At 59.5% G+C, this 18,615-nt stretch overlaps 1 protein-coding gene across 4 annotated transcripts in view; it reads left to right on the forward strand.

The window, feature by feature from the left end:
* Positions 1 to 17,627, forward strand: part of HDAC7 (histone deacetylase 7) — a 36,445-nt gene extending 18,818 nt beyond the window's left edge. For 2 of the 4 annotated variants that reach the window (XM_046658046.1, XM_046658027.1), the window contains exons 2-25: positions 835 to 1,022; positions 1,158 to 1,248; positions 1,533 to 1,644; positions 2,234 to 2,349; positions 2,595 to 2,720; positions 3,093 to 3,184; positions 3,371 to 3,481; positions 3,620 to 3,800; positions 4,014 to 4,210; positions 4,459 to 4,629; positions 5,804 to 6,023; positions 7,401 to 7,534; positions 7,701 to 7,821; positions 8,086 to 8,135; positions 9,403 to 9,510; positions 10,533 to 10,588; positions 10,766 to 10,853; positions 11,976 to 12,095; positions 12,330 to 12,427; positions 13,619 to 13,737; positions 14,459 to 14,592; positions 14,905 to 14,989; positions 16,189 to 16,327; positions 16,499 to 17,627. In XM_046658046.1, the coding sequence (XP_046514002.1) occupies positions 882 to 1,022; positions 1,158 to 1,248; positions 1,533 to 1,644; positions 2,234 to 2,349; positions 2,595 to 2,720; positions 3,093 to 3,184; positions 3,371 to 3,481; positions 3,620 to 3,800; positions 4,014 to 4,210; positions 4,459 to 4,629; positions 5,804 to 6,023; positions 7,401 to 7,534; positions 7,701 to 7,821; positions 8,086 to 8,135; positions 9,403 to 9,510; positions 10,533 to 10,588; positions 10,766 to 10,853; positions 11,976 to 12,095; positions 12,330 to 12,427; positions 13,619 to 13,737; positions 14,459 to 14,592; positions 14,905 to 14,989; positions 16,189 to 16,327; positions 16,499 to 16,544 (2,856 nt within the window). In that variant the 5' untranslated portion in view covers positions 835 to 881 and the 3' untranslated portion in view covers positions 16,545 to 17,627. The remainder of the gene's footprint in view (positions 1 to 834; positions 1,023 to 1,157; positions 1,249 to 1,532; positions 1,645 to 2,233; positions 2,350 to 2,594; positions 2,721 to 3,092; positions 3,185 to 3,370; positions 3,482 to 3,619; positions 3,801 to 4,013; positions 4,211 to 4,458; positions 4,630 to 5,803; positions 6,024 to 7,400; positions 7,535 to 7,700; positions 7,822 to 8,085; positions 8,136 to 9,402; positions 9,511 to 10,532; positions 10,589 to 10,765; positions 10,854 to 11,975; positions 12,096 to 12,329; positions 12,428 to 13,618; positions 13,738 to 14,458; positions 14,593 to 14,904; positions 14,990 to 16,188; positions 16,328 to 16,498) is intronic. The other 2 variants (XM_046658036.1, XM_046658054.1) reach the window with 2 other exon arrangements.
* The last annotated feature ends 988 nt before the right edge of the window (positions 17,628 to 18,615 follow it).

Consider the following 18,615-nt stretch of genomic DNA (forward strand, 5'->3'; position numbering starts at 1 on the left):
ATCGCCCTGTGGCCGCACCACCTCTGAGCTCCTCGGAATGTCTCTGGCTGCTCGGCCCCGCCTGGCCCAGCTGGCTGTGCTGGCATAGAACCTGGTCTGGCAGCTAGTTATAAATAGCCCCTGCACCCATGGCCTTGGCACGGTGTTCCTGGCGTGGGTGCAGAGGACACTGGAGAAGAGGCAGCTGAGCCTGCCGTCCTCACTGTGCCAGGCCGAGAGCTAGCATGAAGGCACCTGGGCCCACGGGCTGTGCAGGCCCAGGGTGGCGGGCCAGGGCTGGCTGTGGGTTTGCGCACGGCTTCTTTCTCCTACAGCCCGGAACAGAGTAGGGAGGGTGGCGACTGAGGGGGAACCCTGTGAGGCCCTTTGGGTTGGAGGCCGAACAAAGGGGACCGATTGCCTGTCTGATGCCTGTCTTTGAGCACAGCTCATTTGGCTGGGCCAAATCCTCATTCCAGGGGACAAGAAGGGAAGGATTGGGCAGCGTCCAGAATGTACCACCACAGGACCTCTGCCCATCTCTAAATCCCACAGCCCCCAGTCTGGAGAGGCAACATATTTAGTGGGAAGGCACTATAGCTGGGCGCCAGAAAGCTCAATCCAAACACCACCAGTGATAGCCTAACCGTACAGTTTATATAACCTCCTTTCTCCCAGATAAAATGGAATTGAAAATACCTAGCTTGCAGGACCGTGGGGAGGATGAAGTGAGGAAGAGGCCCCCGCAGGGTGTTCGCCACTGTCCAGTGAGCCAGAAGGAGGCCGATCAGGCGGTAACCATGACCCTGCACAGGACCTCTCCACTGACCCTGCCCTCTCTGTGTGTGTCCTCAGGCTGCCCCAGGCCCCGTGCAGACACGCCAGGCCCTCAGCCCGAGCCCATGGACCTGCGGGTGGGCCAGCGGCCCACGGTGGAGCCCCCACCGGAGCCCACGCTGCTGGCCCTGCAGCACCCCCCGCGTCTGCACCACCACCTCTTCCTGACAGGCCTGCAGCCGCAGCGCTCGGCGGAGCCCATGAGGGTAAAGTTAGAGCTCCCTGCACACGTGTCAGCCTTGAGCTCAGCGCCCCCCGCCCTGCCCCCCCAGCCTCCCCACACCTCCCCGACTCAGTCCTCCACTCCTTGCCCCTTCCTGGGCGGCTGGCCCTGCCCACAGCTCTCAATGGATGCGCCGATGCCCGAGTTGCAGGTGGGGCAGCAGGAGCAGGAGCTGCGGCAGCTTCTCCATAAGGACAAGAGCAAGCGAAGTAAGGATGGGGACCTCCCAGCTGGCGTGTTCCCCCCGCCCCCACCCTTGTGGCATGTGAGGGCTGGGGTGGGAGTGATGCCAGCCTGGTCTCCCTCTGCTTGCTGGGCTCTGCCTGTGAGTGTAGGTCGGGGGCAGGGGGGTGCTCAGGCTTCTTGGCTCTTGCCTGAGGAGTCCCTAGGATGCCTTGTACTGGGGTTGTGGACAGGGCAGTGGGCAGAGAATGTGCCAGGGAGGCCACCTCTCCACCACCTCCAATGCACTCACGGTTCTCTGCCCCTGCAGGTGCCGTGGCCAGCAGTGTGGTCAAGCAGAAGCTGGCGGAGGTGATTTTGAAGAAACAGCAGGCAGCCTTAGAGAGAACAGTCCATCCCAATAGCCCCAGCATCCCCTACAGGTGATGCCCTCTCCCGCCTGCTCCCTATATGTCAACCTGTGAGCACACACACTCACCCCCTCTGCCTCCCCACTGTCTGTCCCCTGATCCTGACCCCTTACTTGTAGTCATAATGCCTCCCAGACCCCCAGCACAGCTGACACCTGCCCTCTTCTCTCCTTTAACTCTCTCCCCACCCTACCTGAGGCCCTTCCTTCCTACACACGCACACCTACACATCACACTGGCTTTCTTCTTCCGCATGTGAGTCCCTTCTCTCTTTGTCTTACTCTAAGCACAAAAGTATCCTGATTCCTAGATCAGGGTCCTCCCACAGGAGACAGAGTCCCCAGTGTCTCTGGGCCTCACCCAAGCCTGGGACCCTGGCTCCTATGCCCATATCAGAGGTCTGTATTGTGGGCTGCTGGTAGGATGAGTGACCCAATGCTGCCACCTGGAGATGGCCCCCTACTGCCAGACCTGTGCACTGCCGACTCCCCTAGCAGGTCCCAGGGCCCCTGCTTGGGAAGGAGCCTGTGCGGAATGAGATGGCTGCCAGGTCTCTGGGCATCCCCACCCCACTGAAGCAGCCTTGGCACTCACTCCACAGAACTCTTGAGCCCTTGGAGACGGAAGGTGCCGCCCGCTCCATGCTCAGCAGCTTTCTGCCTCCCGTTCCCAGCCTGCCCAGTGACCCCCCAGAACACTTCCCTCTGCGTAAGACAGGTGAGTGGCACAGGCAGGTGGGGACCTCCCGGGGAGTTAAGGGGAAGGGCCTTGGCCGGGGTCAGGAGTGCGGAGGAGAGGGAGGGCCGGGCTGGGAGGGGGAAAGTCAGCACATGGGCAGTTTTCTGGTTTTCTCTCTGGCACTGCCTTCTCTTGCCTTAACTCAGTGATGACAGGGAAAGAGGGCTAATGGGCAGAAAGGAGGAAGGTGGCTGTGGGGCCCAGTAACACGGGTGCTCTCGTAGTCTCGGAGCCCAACCTGAAGCTGCGCTACAAGCCCAAGAAGTCACTGGAGCGGAGGAAGAATCCGCTGCTCAGAAAGGAGAGCGCCCCGCCCAGTCTCCGGCGCCGGCCTGCAGAGACCCTCGGTGGTGAGGGCCAGCGGGGTGGCGAGGGGTGGCTGGGGTGGCTGGTGTGGTCTCTTTGCGTCAGGTCCCACCCAGACAGGGGTCCCCTGCAGGGCTACGTGTGTGGTTGCACAGGGTGTGTCCTCCGCACTCACCAGAGGGACAAGTTGGAGCTGAAAGCCAGCCACTGCTCTGTTGGCTGAGCTGATGTCTGCGCAGAAGGGACACCTTAAAAAAAAGTGTCAGAAGGCACTGGAGTCTAGTGGTGGCCTGCCTTCTCCCTGCCTTTCTGGGAAGAAAGCAGGAAGCAGAGGCCACCCATGGGGAAGGGGTTTGTTCCTGGGTGTCTGGACAGGAGCCTGGGCTCTGACTGAGCTTCCCTCTCCCCATCCTCAGACTCCTCCCCGAGTAGCAGCAGCACGCCAGCCTCGGGGTGCAGCTCCCCCAATGACAGCGAGCATGGCCCCGGCCCCGGCCTGGGCACAGAGGTAAGGCCTGCCGGCTGGGCTCTCCAGGGCAATGCTGAGGCTCAGCCTTCTTCTCAGCAAGCGGCCCTGAGCAGGCGGGGCCACAGGGTCTGAACCGCGCCCGCCCGAGCCTCCTGGGTGTTCCGGGGAAGGCATGCCCAGGGGAGAGGTCTGGGACCAGTGACCCTGCCCTGCTCCCCATGGCAGGCGCTCTTGGGCCAGCGGCTGCGGCTGCAGGAGACCTCTGTGGCCCCGTTCGCCTTGCCGACAGTGTCCTTGCTGCCCGCAATCACGCTGGGGCTGCCCGCCCCTGCCAGGGTGAGTGGCTGAGGCGCCCTCCCCCACTCCGAGCTCCCGGCTTCTTTTGCCCTCTTCTCCTACAGCCTCACCCCATCACCTTCATGTTCTCTCTGCCCGAATCTTCTCCCCTGTGACTTCTCCCCACCTCTCCCCCAGGCGGATGGTGACCACAGGACCCATCTAACTCTGGGCCCTCGGGGGCCAGTCCTGGGGAGCCCCCATGCTCCCCTCTTCCTGCCCCATGGCCTGGAGCCTGAGGCTGGGGGCCCCTTGCCCTCTCGCCTGCAGCCCATTCTCCTCCTGGATCCCTCAGCCCCTCACGCACCCCTGCTGACTGGTGAGTCCCACTGCTTCTCCAGGGGAGGAGTTGGACCCTGCCTCCTGCTGAGGGTCCAGCTTGGGAAGGGTCCCGTGCTTCCTGCCCCCTCCCTCTGCAGCCCCCCATCCAGTGCATCTCCCTGCTGAGTCCCTGCCCCCCACCCCACACCCCTGCTTCCTCTCATTCCTCCCTCTGGTTCCTTCCTTATGCCCCACCAACCATTCTTTCCAGTGCCCGGGCTTGGGCCCCTGCCCTTCCACTTTGCCCAGTCCTTCCTGACCACCGAACGGCTCTCCGGGTCAGGCCTCCACAGGCCGCTGAGCCGGACCCGCTCAGAGCCCCTGCCCCCAAGCGCCACCGCCCCCCCACCGCTGGGCCCCCTGCAGCCCCGCCTGGAGCGACTCAAACCTCACATCCAGCTGACCAAGGTGAGGAGAACGGGGGAAGGAGGTGGGGAGGAGCTGCGGAACTGGGGCCCTGGGGACCGAAAGAAGAGAGGAGGCTTAGGACGGGCAGGGACCTAGAGGGCTAGAGAGAGGGTGTGGCTCCTGGAGGCCAAGAGCTGCATGGCCACTGGAGTCCCACCAAGATGAGCGGCCACCCCGCCAAGCCCACATGTCCCAGCCCACAGCCTGCACACCAGCATGGCTTCTCAGCGGGCATCTCCCCTCCCCAGAGGCCAGCCAAGAGTGAGAAGCCCCGACTGCGGCAGATTCCCTCGGCTGAGGACCTAGAGACGGATGGTGGGGGAGTGGGGCCGGTGGGGGATGACGGCCTGGAACACAGGGAGTCGAGCCATGGGCACCATGAGGCCAGGGGCCCTGTTCCTCTCCAGCAGCACCAACAGGTATGGCAGTGCCCAGGTGTCTCTTGGAAGGCATGGTCAGGAGACTGTGGGGCCTGGCACAAATGGAGAGGAGGGAGATAGGCTATCAGTACAGGGGACAGCTTTGAGACCCATGGTTGCCTTCTAGATCCACACGTAGGCGCATGCATACATGCACACGCACACACATACATGTACATTCCAGCAGCCTGCCAGCCTCGGGGTGAAGCCACGTCCATTGTCCAGCAGTGAGGCTGGCCTTTCACAGGGCCACACACATGTCTGTCCTAGTACTTCTGCCCTGTGAGTGGCCGTGCTGTCTCCAGGCAGGTGGTGAGGGCAGGAAGTGGAGCAGAACCACGTTCCCTCGGAGCGCTCTCCGCGTGTGAGTCAGGCCATGGGAATTGATTCGCTAGGGCTGCTGTGACAAGCACCACAGACTAGGCGGCTGAAACGACAGAAACTTGTCTCACAGCTGTGGAGGCTAGACGTCTGAAGTCTAGGTGTTGTCAGGGTTGGTTCCTTCTGAGGGCTGTGAGGGAAGGAGCTGTTCCAGGCTCTCTTCTTGGCTTGTAGATGGCCGCCTTCTCCGTGTGTCTTCACCTGTCTTCCTTTTGTCCACATCTGTGTTCACATTTCCCCTTTTTTATAAGGACAAGAGTTGTATTGCATTAAGGCTCACCCTCATGACCTCATTTTAACTTGGTTACCTCTATAAAGACCCTATCTTCAAATAGGGTCACATGCTGAGGTACTGGAGGTTAGGATTTCCTTCATCAATATGCAGTGGGAGGGGGACGCATTTCAGCCCATAACATGTGGTAGCAGACAACCCACGTGCAGTGACTCCCCCAGGTCCCCATGTCCTTGGGCAGTCCAATAGTCCTCGGAGACGAGGAGACCCTGGTCAGAGCTGGGCTCAAGGCCCTTCACCTGGGTTCTGGCTTTGGAGTCCCGTGGGCCCAGGGAGCTCTGGTGGAATGGGGTGGTCAGTCTGGGGTGCAGACCTTGGGGGAGCTGGTGGGACAAGGGGCTCAGATAGTCAAAGGCCAGAGTCCTGCTGGGAGGCAAGGCTAGATGCATCCTGGAATCTCTCCAAAAAGGGGCCTGCCTAGAGGTTCCCAAGACCTTGGGCAGAAGCAGAGGGCAGAGGATCCTGAGCACCTGGGGACTGAGGGCCCCCTGTGTCCCTCAGGTGTTCCTCTGGGACCATCAGCGACTGGCTGGGCGGCTCCCCCGGGGCAGCACTGGGGACTCTGTGCTGCTTCCCCTGGCCCAGGGCAGTCACCGGCCCCTGTCCAGGGCTCAGTCGTCCCCAGCTGCGCCTGCCTCACTGCCAACCCCAGAGCCTGCCAGCCAGGCCCGCGTCCTGCCCAGCTCAGAGACCCCCGCCAGGACCCTGCCCTTCACCACAGGTAAGAACCAGACAAGCATCGGGTGGGATGATGGGGCTGGGGGCACACGGAGGCTCGGGGCATGTGTCCAGGTCTGTGTTGCGGTGTCAGGACATTTTTTCGAGCCACAGAGCACTCTCTTGGTCTTGTTAGATCCACACAGCGTCCCATGAAGCAGGTGATGATTCTCATTTCACAGGTGAGGAGACCCAGGCTCAGGAAATCTAAGGCGACAAGCTCCTGGTCACATAGCAAGCTGGCATGGGGCCAGGCAAAGAATTTGGCTCTCTTGACAGCTAGTTCAGCCTTTCAAAAATGATGTTTATTATTGTTGTTCTGTTGTCAAAAGAACTCAAAAGCATTTTAGAAGTTTTGAAAAATACAGAAAAGCATAAGAATATCATAAAAATCACCAACCAGTATCTCACCGCCCAGAGGCAGCCGCTATCAAATGCTGCTCTCTTTCATCAGTCTTTGTTCTAGCCATAGGTACACGTACGAATACCCTAAACACGTGGACTACGTTTTGTCCCCTGCCTGATTCAGTGAACATATTATGAACACATGGTGATATAATTAATCTTTAAAAATGAGATTTTTATAGTATTTCATCATGGTATTTTATTTTTACTTAAAGATTTCTTCTTGGTTGGGCAGTCAGATGATTGCTCGTTTCCCCTCATTTGGATTTTTATTGTACATAAATCTTCACTCATCACTGGGATTGCTTCCCAAGGGTCACTTAAGGAGTGGCCTCCCTGGGTCAAATGGTGTGAGGGTTTTGAAGATCCCTGATATCCGAGACGGGCTGAAAGGGACCCTCCCTCCGGCAGAATGCAGGGCCCTCCTCTGGGCGTCCCGCTGGTCAGGCTGAAACAGTCACTTCCCCAAAGCTGCGTCTGTCTTGTCACATGGGGCCCAGTGTCACTGTGGACTTGCCAGCGCCCAGTTTGGGAGTTTCTGAGGGATTCTTTCTCCTCTCACTCCCCCTTGCTAGCCTAATTGGGTTGTTACATCCAGGGTGAGACCCTGACAGCAGGCCTCCCTTTGTTAGGCTCTGAGCTCTTGAGGTCATGGTAGACGTATTGGGCCTCGTGAGGAGGTCAGTGTGTCGGGAAGGCAGTGGCCATGTGGCAGTCGTGTTGTCTGGGGCTGTGTTGGGGTGTGTGTGAGGTGCCTGAGGCTGCCTGGGTAAGCGGCTGGGGGTGTGCGTACGGGTGTGAAGGGGCACGATGGGGTATGCGGGACTGTGCGGGTGTAGGGGGGTTGCCAGGCCTGGCTCCATGTGGGCGCTGGCTGTGGGGTACTGGCATGTGCTCCGTCTGCAGCCCATGGCCCAGAGGGGAAGGGTGGAGGAGATCCCTCTGCAATCTGGGCCCTGACCCCTGCTCCCGGCAGGGCTGGTCTATGACTCCGTAATGCTGAAGCACCAGTGTTCCTGCGGAGACAACAGCAGGCACCCAGAGCATGCTGGCCGCATCCAGAGCATCTGGTCCCGGCTGCAGGAGCGGGGGCTGCGGAGCCAGTGTGAGGTGAGGAGGCAGGATGTGGGCTTCGGAATCGGGAATCGGAAGAGGGGAGAGTGAGGGCAGGGAGGGGGTGGGAGGCCCTGGAGCCAGCATGAGATGAGGGGCCAGGCGGGTGGCGGTCGTGCAGGCAAGGGGCTGAGCGGGGCTGAGCTCTGTGGGCCTTCCCCAGTGTCTCCGGGGCCGGAAGGCCTCCCTGGAGGAGCTGCAGTCTGTGCATTCCGAGCGGCATGTGCTCCTCTATGGCACCAACCCGCTCAGCCGCCTCAAACTGGACAACGGGAAGCTGGCAGGTAGGGGCCCAATGGCGTCTGGGGCCCCCCACCATACCTCCCCAGGCTCACCCAGTCCGCCCACTCCCTGTGCGCTTGTGTCCCAGCTCTGCCCAGCCTGTCCCTCCAGCATCCCGGACATCCCCAATCCTCTCCTAGGCCCCTGCTGCCCAGCCCCACCCCGCCCTGCGTGCCCGCCCTGGCCCTCCCTGCAGGGCCTCCCTGCTGCCACCAGGCAGGGGCCTGAGAGGGCTCAGCTCACACTCACTGGGCCTCTCCCCGCAGGGCTCCTGGCACAGCGGATGTTTGTGATGCTCCCCTGTGGTGGGGTTGGGGTAAGTGTGCCCGGGGGTCTCAAGCAGGCATTGCCACGGGCTCTCGGATCTCCTCCCTTCCGTTCTCCCAGGCCCAGCCCCTGCCAGCTTGTTCTTGTGCTTCTGCCAGAGCCTGTGGGCCAGGGGCTGTCCCCTAATGCCCCTCTGCTGGCTAGAAGCTCCTTGTGGACAGGTGTGTCCTTGACCCATCAGTGTCTCCTGAATGAGGAGCCCTGTGTCTCGCACTTAGAAGGTGTTTGGTAAATGTTGAGTGAGGCTCAAGAGCAGGGCCAAGATGGGGGCTCAGGGTCATCTCCTGTCGTAAGATCCCGGTGGTCACATGGGCCATTCCACGCTGCCGCCTCCGGGCAGAGTCGGGGTGCCTGAGCCGGGTCGGTGAGGGTGCCTCCAGTGTCCTTGGTGACGCAGGCACTTCCCTCCCATTCCCCAGCTTTCCTCCCTCCCTCCTCACCCTGCTTGGGGGCTTCCTGCCTCCTCTGGCAGTGCTCTCCTCTCCTGGAAAGGCCCCCGCAGTGGTTTCCCGGCCAGGTGTGTGGAGGCAGGGCTGGAGGCCCCGTTCTGGAGGGAAATGGGAGCTGTAGCTGGGGGGCTGTTGGGAGCCAGTCAGCGCCCCATTCACAACTTCCCATTTCTTGCCACTTTCTGATTTTTCCAACTATTGTTGCTTCTGTTTTCTCCTCCCACCTCTCCCTCTCTGTCTCTCTCTCTCTCTCTTTCTCCAGCCTCTTGCGACTCTCTCTGCCTTCCTCGCCTCTCTTGGTCCGCCTCGCCCTCCCCATCTCCCCATCATGCCCCCCGGCCCCTCCCTAGCCTTGAGGCCCAGGGACTGGGTTTGGGGGGCCCCCCAGCCTGGGCTAGGGGCCCTGAGTGGAAGACAGTGGTGCAGACGGCCCCTCGAGCTCCGACCGTCCCGCAGGGCCTGAGCAGAGTCAGCTGGGGCTTAAAACCCCCTCCCGGCCCAAACCCCAAGTCCCGCCCAGGTAACGCCATGCCCCCTCCTCTGACCGGGGAGGCAGGCACGATGCTGCCTGCAGAGTGCTGGCCAGAAACAGGCCAGTGATGTGGACTGAAGCTGGGAAGGAGAAGTCATGCTGGGATTGGGGGACACAGGAGGCCTTGCCTTTGGGCGGTGGGGCACTGGGGAGGCAGCGCTGTCTGCCCAGCTCCCTGCCCCTGGGGTCTTGGCCGTGGGATGGGCACCACCCCATGGGCCCTGGCTCCTGTGGGAAGCCTTGGATGATGCGGGCCCTGACTCTGGCCCCCACAGGTGGATACTGACACCATCTGGAATGAGCTGCACTCCTCCAATGCAGCCCGCTGGGCCGCCGGCAGCGTCACTGACCTTGCCTTCAAAGTGGCTTCCCGCGAACTAAAGGTAGGAGGTTTGGATTGAAGATGGGCAAGCCATGGAGGAGGCAGCAGGATGGGGCAGCAGGGAAGGCCAGACCCAGAACCCCAGGCATCTCATTCCTCTTGTATATCACCGCAAAGTTTTAGAAGGGAAACCAAGAGCTTTGGCGACAAGATGAGATTTGAACCCTTGGCTCATGTTACTCGGTGAGAGTCAAGCCACTGTGACCCTGGACTTTTGCTCTCTAAGACCCACAGGGTCGTGATCATCCAGGATCATTTAACACAGACCTGCTGTGTGACTGTAGGCAAGTCACAGGGTGTCTCTGGGCCTCCATGCATTGGCACATTGGTTCTTTGCAGTGCTGAGGTTACATAGATTAGGTTGGTGCCCGTGTTCGTTTGCTCTGGCCTGGGCACCTGACGGGGCTTGTCCTGAGGTCCACATACCCATTGTTTAGGAGCTCATAGCCCAAGGCCGTTGCGGTGTCCTCCGTATTGTAGCTTCTCGGTGGGGCTTTGCAGTTAAGGGCAGAGCCCTGGGTTTAAAATCCTGGCCCCACCATTTTTACATTTACAGCCAAGCAACTGCACAAGTTGCTTAATCCACCAAAGCTCCAGATTTCCCCTCGTCTGTAAACTAGAGCTAATGATACTGTTTATTTGATGGAGATATGAGGGTTGGATAACATTTACCTCCAAGACAGGTGGTGAGGAGGAAGTCCAGTGGTTATAAAGTGCTTAGCATAGTGCCAGGCTTGTAGTTTGGGCCCAACACACAGTAGCTGTTGTTATTACAAAGTGACAGCAGCCAGGACGCACCGCAGTGGGGGGTTTGTCTTCAAATCCAGTCTAAGAGCAGAGGATGCCCAGCCTGCGGGCCGAGCACCCAGGCACCTCAGATCTGGCCCAGCCGCAGTCCAACACAATGGCAGCTGTTCTCTGTGGCTCCTTCTAGAGGCAGGAGCCTGGGGCTGGGGGGAGGTTCATGGAGATGTGGGTCAGAGGGCTGGCCATTTGGTTGACAAGCATTCTTTCTGTTTCTAGAACGGTTTTGCTGTGGTTCGGCCTCCAGGACACCATGCAGACCATTCCACTGCCATGTAAGGCCTGGGTGGGGGGAGGGGCAGGCCCCTAGGGCCTTCCCATTAGAACATTCCCCCTCCTTGCCCTGAGCCTTCTGAGGCTGGGCCAGCCAGGGGTCAGGGGAGAGAAGAGGCTGGAGAGGTGGAGGCGCGGGGAGGGGACAGGCTGGCAGGACCTCTCTCCCCTCCTCCCAGGGGCTTCTGCTTCTTCAACTCAGTGGCCATCGCCTGCCGACAGCTGCAACAACAGGGCAAGGCCAGCAAGATCCTCATTGTGGACTGGGTAGGTCCCTCTTCCTAGCCCCTTCAGATCCACGAGCCCTGTGGGAAGAGCCCTGACGCCGGCGTCAGAAGACGTGGCTTTATGGCCTAGTTCTGCTTAGTCTTCCCAGCCTCAGTTTCCCCTGTGTAAAATGCAGGTGATAGTAACACCCACATCACAAGGCTGTTGGGAGGCCCAGAGGAGGTGGTGCATGGGAAGGCCCTGGTCCATAACAACCTCCCACAGTGGGAGGAGCCACTTGAGTGTTGTTTTTTGTCCTCTATTGGCTTCTTTCTGCAGATCTCATCATTTCTGCATTTCCCCTACAGGTAGCGATAATACCAATAATAGCAGATAACATCAGCACACCACTAATCGCATGCAGACACTGATGGTTTTACATATGATGTATTTAATCCTGACAATAACCTAGTTTACAGCTGAGGAAAGTGAGCACAGAGAGGCTAAGTAACTTTCACACAGCCACACAGCTCGTAAGCCCTGAGACTAGGATTCGAACCCAGGCCGGTACATGCATCTAACAACTAAGCTGTACCACTCTGTGCTGACATCTGTGATTCCCACTCAGAAGCTGAGGAAGGTGGAGGCACTTTCCACTCTAGCGCCTGTACACGGTCTGGGGGTCACCAAGTGTAGGGCCATAGCTCTTCCCAGGAGGGGCGGCACTGGGGCTCACGTACCTGCCCCTCTGTAATGGAGCTTGGTCTCTGATGTCCTGCGTCACTCTGTGACCTTGGGCAAGACACAGAGGCGAGGGTTCCTGACACCTGTGAGCCAGGACTCTTCCCTCTCCTACCGAGAAGCCATCCTACATGCTTACTCTCTCCGGCTGGCTGTCCTGCCCATGGCACGCCTCCTCCCCTTCGGGGTCTCATATGATAGCCACTCCCATCCAGCATGTTATGTACATATCTATACATACGTGGGGAGACTGAGGCTCAGAGTGGGCCAGTGGATTTCTTGGGGCCACTCAACAGTTTAGCTCTAGTTTCCTGACTCCAAGTCTAGGGTCCTGACCTTCACAATGGTCACTGACCTCAAAACCCTTCCCACCAGTCCCGGTCTCCATCTCTCTGCTTTCAGACCTTCCCTGACCCACTGCCCATCTATCTCCCTGCACAGGATGTTCACCACGGCAACGGCACCCAGCAAACCTTCTACCAGGACCCCAGCGTACTCTACATCTCCCTGCATCGCCATGACGATGGCAACTTCTTCCCAGGCAGTGGGGCTGTGGATGAGGTAACCCCATGTCCAGTCCATCCCTTCCAGCCCCATTGACTCTCCCTCGCTGCCCTTCCTCTGCCTCTGTCACAGCTAGCTGTGTGATCCTGGGCAGATCATTTAGCCTCTCTGATCCTCAGTTCTCCACCTGCAAGTGAAGAGGCTGGATGAGCTGGTCTTGCTGCACTGACATCCTGGGCTTCCTCTCCTGGGACTGCTCTCCTCATGTCTCTCCTGCTTCCTGTTTTCCAGGTGGGAGCTGGCAGCGGTGAGGGCTTCAATGTCAACGTGGCCTGGGCCGGAGGTCTGGACCCCCCAATGGGGGATCCTGAGTACCTGGCCGCCTTCAGGTAAGTGTTCTGGGGGCCAGAGAAGGCCTGGCCCAGCAAGGCCACTCTCTCCTGCCCCTTTCCCAGCAGCACCACGTTGGAGGTGATCAGCTGGCTTGTCAGCCTGTCATCCAACGACTAGACATTATAAGTGAGCCCCGGGCTTGGCCTTATGGACTGAGACAAACAAAAGGAAAGGCACTGTGACTGGCATCTGGGCCTGCAGTCCTGATGGGAAGTCAGGAAGCACAGAATGAAAAAGTCAAAGGATGCTTTATAAAGTCACGCATTACCAAGAGCCTCTGCTGAACTGAGCACTGGCAGATGGGCAGGGGGGACTGAGCAGAGCTGCCTCATTCAGTCAAACAAGGCTGCCTGGAGGAGGTGGGCTTTTCACAAGAGATGAGAAACTTAAAAAAGCTGTGGAGAAAGAGCGAGAGCAGGTGATGTCCATGGAGGGGGGGAGGGGTTGCTGAGGAAAAGTCATTCTAGAAGAGGGGCTTTGGGCTCTGGCAGGAGCCCTTACGGATTTCACTCTGGGGTCCCCGAACACCATTTGGGAAAAAAGAACCCTGGAAGTAGGTCTCCAAGTGCTTTTCTGGAGATATTCTCCGTGAGAGCTAATTCTGTAGGAGCCCTGGACTGGAGTTCCTGGTGTCTGCGTGCCCAGAGCTCAGGACTTGAAAGACACCAAAGTGGACCCCAGAGTTGGGCCAAGGATGGCGGGAGGCAGCTGTGGGGAGCTGGCAGGGGCAGAGGATGAGAGAATGGATCTGGGTGGCCCAGGACCTCAGAGGGTCTAGTCGCCCTGGTCAGCTCTCAGGAGAGTGTTGAGGGGTGGTGCACGTAGTCCGAAATGAGTGGCAGCTACGTACAGAGTGTTTCCAGTCCCCAGGGCTTAGTGACCCGCCCCTCCTGTGGCCCTGCCCCCTGTGCCCCACAAACATACATGCACATTCACTCCTTTCATTGCCTCTGTTGCCCCATCCTTGGCTCCTTCCTGCCTCTCGCCAGTTAAGAGCCCTGGGCGGCTGAGTCCTTGGGCTGTGCAAGGACGTGGACAGCCAGCAAGGTCAAGGAAGTCGGAGGGATCCCCTAATCCTGCTGGGAGATGGGGTGCCTCACAGTAACATTGGCGGGGGAGGGCTGGCCCCTCCTCTGCCCCCGGCCCCCTGCAGGTGTGGTGAGCCCCCTCTCCCCGTACCCTCACAGGATCGTCGTGATGCCTGTTGCCCGAGAGTTCTCTCCAGACCTGGTCCTGGTGTCAGCTGGGTTTGATGCTGCCGAGGGTCACCCCGCCCCGCTGGGTGGCTACCATGTTTCCGCCAAATGTAAGGAGGGCCCAGCCCAGGGAGTGGTGTAGAGAATGAGGGCCAGTCTGGGCAGGGAGGATGGTCTGAGTCAAGGGCAGTGGCCGGCCCAGGCTGTGAGTGTGCGGACTGGGGTATGGCAGTGCTATGTTCTTGTCCAGTCCTGTGGCTGGAATCCCCTGGGCTCTCCTAGCCAGGCACAGCCCAGGGCCCTTTCTCTGATCAGGTGACCAGTCGGTTCACCATGGAAGGCTTAAGTCACACCCTGGGGACTTAAGTCCTATAGACAGGAAGCTCAGCCAGAGGACTTCCTCCCCGGATTGTGTCATTCTTGGCTGCTGGGCGGGCAGCTTCTTCTGAGGGAGATCAGGGAGGAGCAGTGTTCTCAGAGCAGGGAGCCCACTCAGTGGGCCGTGGGGCCTGGAGAACAGAAAGGTAAGACAGTGTAGCCCAGTGAAAAACACGCAGGCTGGAGTCGATGCCCTGGGTTCAAGTCCTAGCCCTGTCACTTACCAGCTGTGGGGCCTTGGGCAAGTCCCTCCACCGCTCTGAGCCTTGAGTGAGGCATACTAATAGTTTTTACATGGGGTTCCATGTGAACGCACCTGGAAAGCAGCAATTTATACATCTGAGTCATTATTTGTAAGGAGGAAGTGAGCAGGGAATTAACAGAGGTAGAGAGGTAGGGCAGGTCCACCTCTCCTCCACCCCGCCCCCCATGCCTCCCCACCCGCCCGTCTAGGTTTTGGGTACATGACGCAGCAGCTGATGAGCTTGGCAGGAGGTGCCGTGGTGCTGGCCTTGGAGGGCGGCCATGACCTCACCGCCATCTGTGACGCCTCCGAGGCCTGTGTGGCTGCTCTTCTGGGCAACAAGGTGAGCTGCCTGCCCCCCATCCATGCCTCTGGGGAACAGGGAGCCCGGTTCTCCCAGGACTGCCCCAAAGAGCAGGCAGATGGGGCGTCTCCCTGAGGGCTCGAAAATAGGGTGGGGGTGGCCAGGCCTGGAAGGAGGGGGAGAGAATGGATGCCTTCCTCAGGTCAGCTCTTGGGCCAGCATCTCCTGGCCAAGGCGGAGCCAGGAATACATGCCTGTTTGTGCCTGGAAAGCCAGGGCCCTTGCGGTGGGAGAGAGCTGGGCCTGTGGGTCCCTGAAGACTGCTGGCTGAGGTACTGTTTTCTTCTGTAGGTGGATCCCCTCTCAGAAGAAGGCTGGAAACAGAAACCCAACCTCAACGCCATCCGTTCTCTGGAAGCTGTGATCCGGGTGCACAGTGAGTGTGGAGAGAGGACACCCCCTGACCCTAGACTGGGGAGACTCGGGGGTCTTGCCCCCAGCGTCCAGGGCCCTTGGGCTTCCAACGCCAGGCAGGCCAGAGGCTCTATTGCTGGTCTGGAGTTGGCTTCCTGTAAATCACCCCAGCAGTAATGGTGGGACAGCCCCCATGAGTGGATACCCTCGGAGCTCTCCAGATGGACCCCATGGGAATACCAGATGGTGGCCTCCTCAAGGCAGGACTGGCTTCCCATCTCCAGCCACAGCCCCAGGCCAGGGCCAGGCCAACAGCAATGCTCAGACCTTGTTGGCCAAAGGGACTGACTGGTTCCCACCTTGACCCTCAGTCCTGGCTGCAGGGTCTTGAGAGCTCTGCCTGCTTTATGGTCTGGGTCTTAGAATAACCCCACACTTGGAAAGCACTTTAAATTTTCAACTTCAACTCAGCATCTGTGGAGCACTTTATGTAAAGACCGAGGAGCTATGCTAGGGATACAAACATGAATAAAATAGATTTCCCCACATCCAGGGCTCAGCAGGGGAAGCGTGCATGCCAGTCAACATGCTGCTGCATTTTGAATGGAACCCTCACATGGGCCAGGCTCTGGGCTGGGTGTGTGCCATGGATGTGTTTTCTCACCACAGTAGGCAGTATGGCCATGGCCATGGTCTAGGTCGGGCAGTGGAAGCCCAGGGTGGGTAAGTGGCCTGCTGATGGCCAAGCAGAGCAGCCGTGGTGACGGTAAGCTCTCCCGGCGCTGTGTCCTTCCCACCTCCCACACGCCCCTGTCCTGTGTGCGGGGCTGAGCAGTGCTGGGGGCTGCAGATGAGTGGGACCATGTGTTCCAGGAGGCCGGGGACCTGTGAGGTCACTCTGATACACACGCCATCCAGGGGAAAGTGGCCTTTCAGCCAAAGTGGTGGGAGAATGGCTTGGGCACCGGCTGGGCCCCCTGACAGCCACACTGCATCTGCTCTGCTCATTCTGTCAGGGCTTCCGGGGGGCCAAGTTGGGGAAGCTGTTGTGTTGAGGGGGGAGGCAGGTGAGAGAGAGCTGATCTCAAACTGAGAACATGCCTGCTGCTCTCGGGCTCTTGGCCTGAGATGTGCAGCCTCAGTATCAGGCCAGGATGCGTGGTGGGGGCAGAGTGAAGCAGCTTGTTTTCCAACCCCTTCTGACTCGGCTTCTTGCCCCAGGTAAATACTGGGGCTGCATGCAGCGCCTGGCCTCCTGTCCCGACTCCTGGGTGCCCAGGCTGCCAGGAGCCGATGCAGAAGAAGTGGAGGCAGTGACCGCACTGGCATCCCTCTCTGTGGGCATCCTGGCTGAAGAGAGGTAAGGCCAGACGCCTGGCCGATGGCCTCCCCACCCCTCGGACCCTCCCAATTTGAGGACCCCAGATCCCGGCACAGGTACCCCAGCCTTCTCAGGCTTCCTAGGAAGCTGGGCAAAGGCCCTTCTTGCAGTCCCTGGCCCTCGCATCCTCCCCCTTGTCCCTCCTGGCAGGCCCTCAGAGCAGCTGGTGGAGGAGGAAGAACCTATGAATCTCTAAGGCCTCGGAACGGATCTGCCTGCCCACTCTGCCCTTTGGACCTGGTTCTCTGCTAACCTCTGGCAACAGTGCTCATTCCCAGGGTCTTCAGAGATCCTTCGGGCAGGTAGTTGGGGCCAGAGAACAGCCCCTTGGCAGTCACCCCAAGGAGCCTCTCCTGAGAAGGCCCTGGGTCTAGGATAGGGACCAAAGAGGACCCCGAGAGGAGGCAGGCCGGGCAGCCAGCCAGGCCCCAGTAGGGCTCGCCCAAGAACAGAGTCGACCCATCTGGGGTCCAGGCTCCTGGCTGGGCCCCCATTCCTCAGGACTGCGCAGAGGAGGACTGGCCCAGTCGGGCCCACCCATAACCACTATTCTTGGCTCTGTAGACCCCGGTCTTTGCACACAGCCCCAGGCTCCACACAGAAATGTGAACATGGCCTCAGCCAGGGTGGCCCTTCTTAGGATCTGAGGGCTGCACTGGGTTGGGGGGAGTCCCTCCTCTCGCCCACTTCCTCAGATGACTCTGGAAGCTTCCCCCCACCACCACTGGGCAGTGAGACAAAGCTCCCTCCGAGAGCAGTCATGGGCAGCCAGGCCTCCTGTCTGGTCCCTGCTCCTGCCACAGGCCACCCTCCGTCGACCATCTCAGTGCCCTGGGGCAGCGAACAGGTGCTCTTGGAGCTCTGTGCTTCCTGATCCGATGGTGCCAAACCCTTCATCTCCCCTCAGAAGCACAGCACGACCCCAGGGATCCCTCGGTCACTGCCCCCGCCATGAGCCTTCTTTATTTTTGGGGCCCCCCCACCCACGCTCTGACTCTTGCCCCACATAGGACTAGCTTGGCTGAGAGCTAAGGGGGTGGGAGAGTGGTTGCAAGACATGGGGGAGGGGAGGCCGCCCTGACAAAGTCTTCAAGGCTTCTGGGGTCCAGGCCTGGGGCCAAGAAGGAAAGTATTTGTGTGTGTGAGAGAGAGAGAGTGTGTGTGCGAGCGTGCGCGTCTTCCCCAGGACCACCATACCCTGTGTATGTATGCATGTTTTTGTAAAAAAGGAAAAAAACAGAAAAAAAATCTGAACAATAAATGTTTTATTTGCTTTAAAGGTGTGTGTGAAAGGGCCTCCTGGGGATGAGGGGTATGCAGTGGGCCCACAGCTGCACAGCACAGCGTGCGTCTGATTTGATGTGGAGGAGAAGGAACCAGGTTGGGCAGGGTCGGGGTGGGCAGGCCCCCTCCAGCTCCTGGCCCTTCTGTGGCAGCTGCCTGGCAGGAAGCATCCATTCTGAACACACCCTGGCTGTCCCCGCCTGCCTCACCTTGGGGTAACAGAGGTGGCAGCTTTGGGCTGAGTCCATAGACAGAGGGCCCGTTGAGGGGGTGGGGGATACAGATACTCAGACCTGGCTCACTAAGGCATCCCCAGTCATGAATCAGACCTACCCGGGTTCAGGTCCCTGCTGGGAGCTCAGGTAAGTCAGCTCACCTCCTGGGGGCCTCTGTTGATTGGTTAGAAACTCCAGAAATAGACACTGTTTATAGTCCCTTCCTGTTTTAATGCACCGTGACTTCTTAAGCACATATGGAGCCTAGAAGAGAGAATGGGCGAGGCAACAGGCCCAGACAAGCTCATCCAGTCTCAGCAGAGACGAAGGTGCCAGGGCTGCCGGTGCCTGTCTTTACGGTTCTGAGTTCGCCAGGCCGCTCCAGCCAGTGGGAGTAGCCGCCTTGTTACCTCAGACCTGGTCCCAAGCCCTCACAGCCTGGGACAATACGAAGGGGAGCAGGTTCATCCCCTTCCCCTCTGTCCTGGCCTTGTGAGTGACAGGCACTGAATCCCACAGGGGCTGCTGAGGCTGTGCTCATGGGCATCCTCGCCCTGGCTGGGGGGGTGCTGAGAGAGCCCAAGGAGGAGAGCTGAGCTGGTGGGTTCCCCCACACCAAGAGGGACCAGAGGGAGACGGCCTCCAGCCCGAGACACTGACCTCCCCCTGCCCGCCAGGGCACACTGTGAGTGAAGGAAATGGCATAATGAGACAACCAGAGACCACCCACCACCCTTCCTGCCCACAGCCCACCCCTCCAAGGTCCCA

This window comes from Equus quagga, chromosome 1 (assembly GCF_021613505.1).
Source record: "Equus quagga isolate Etosha38 chromosome 1, UCLA_HA_Equagga_1.0, whole genome shotgun sequence".
NCBI classification, from domain to species: domain Eukaryota; kingdom Metazoa; phylum Chordata; class Mammalia; order Perissodactyla; family Equidae; genus Equus; species Equus quagga.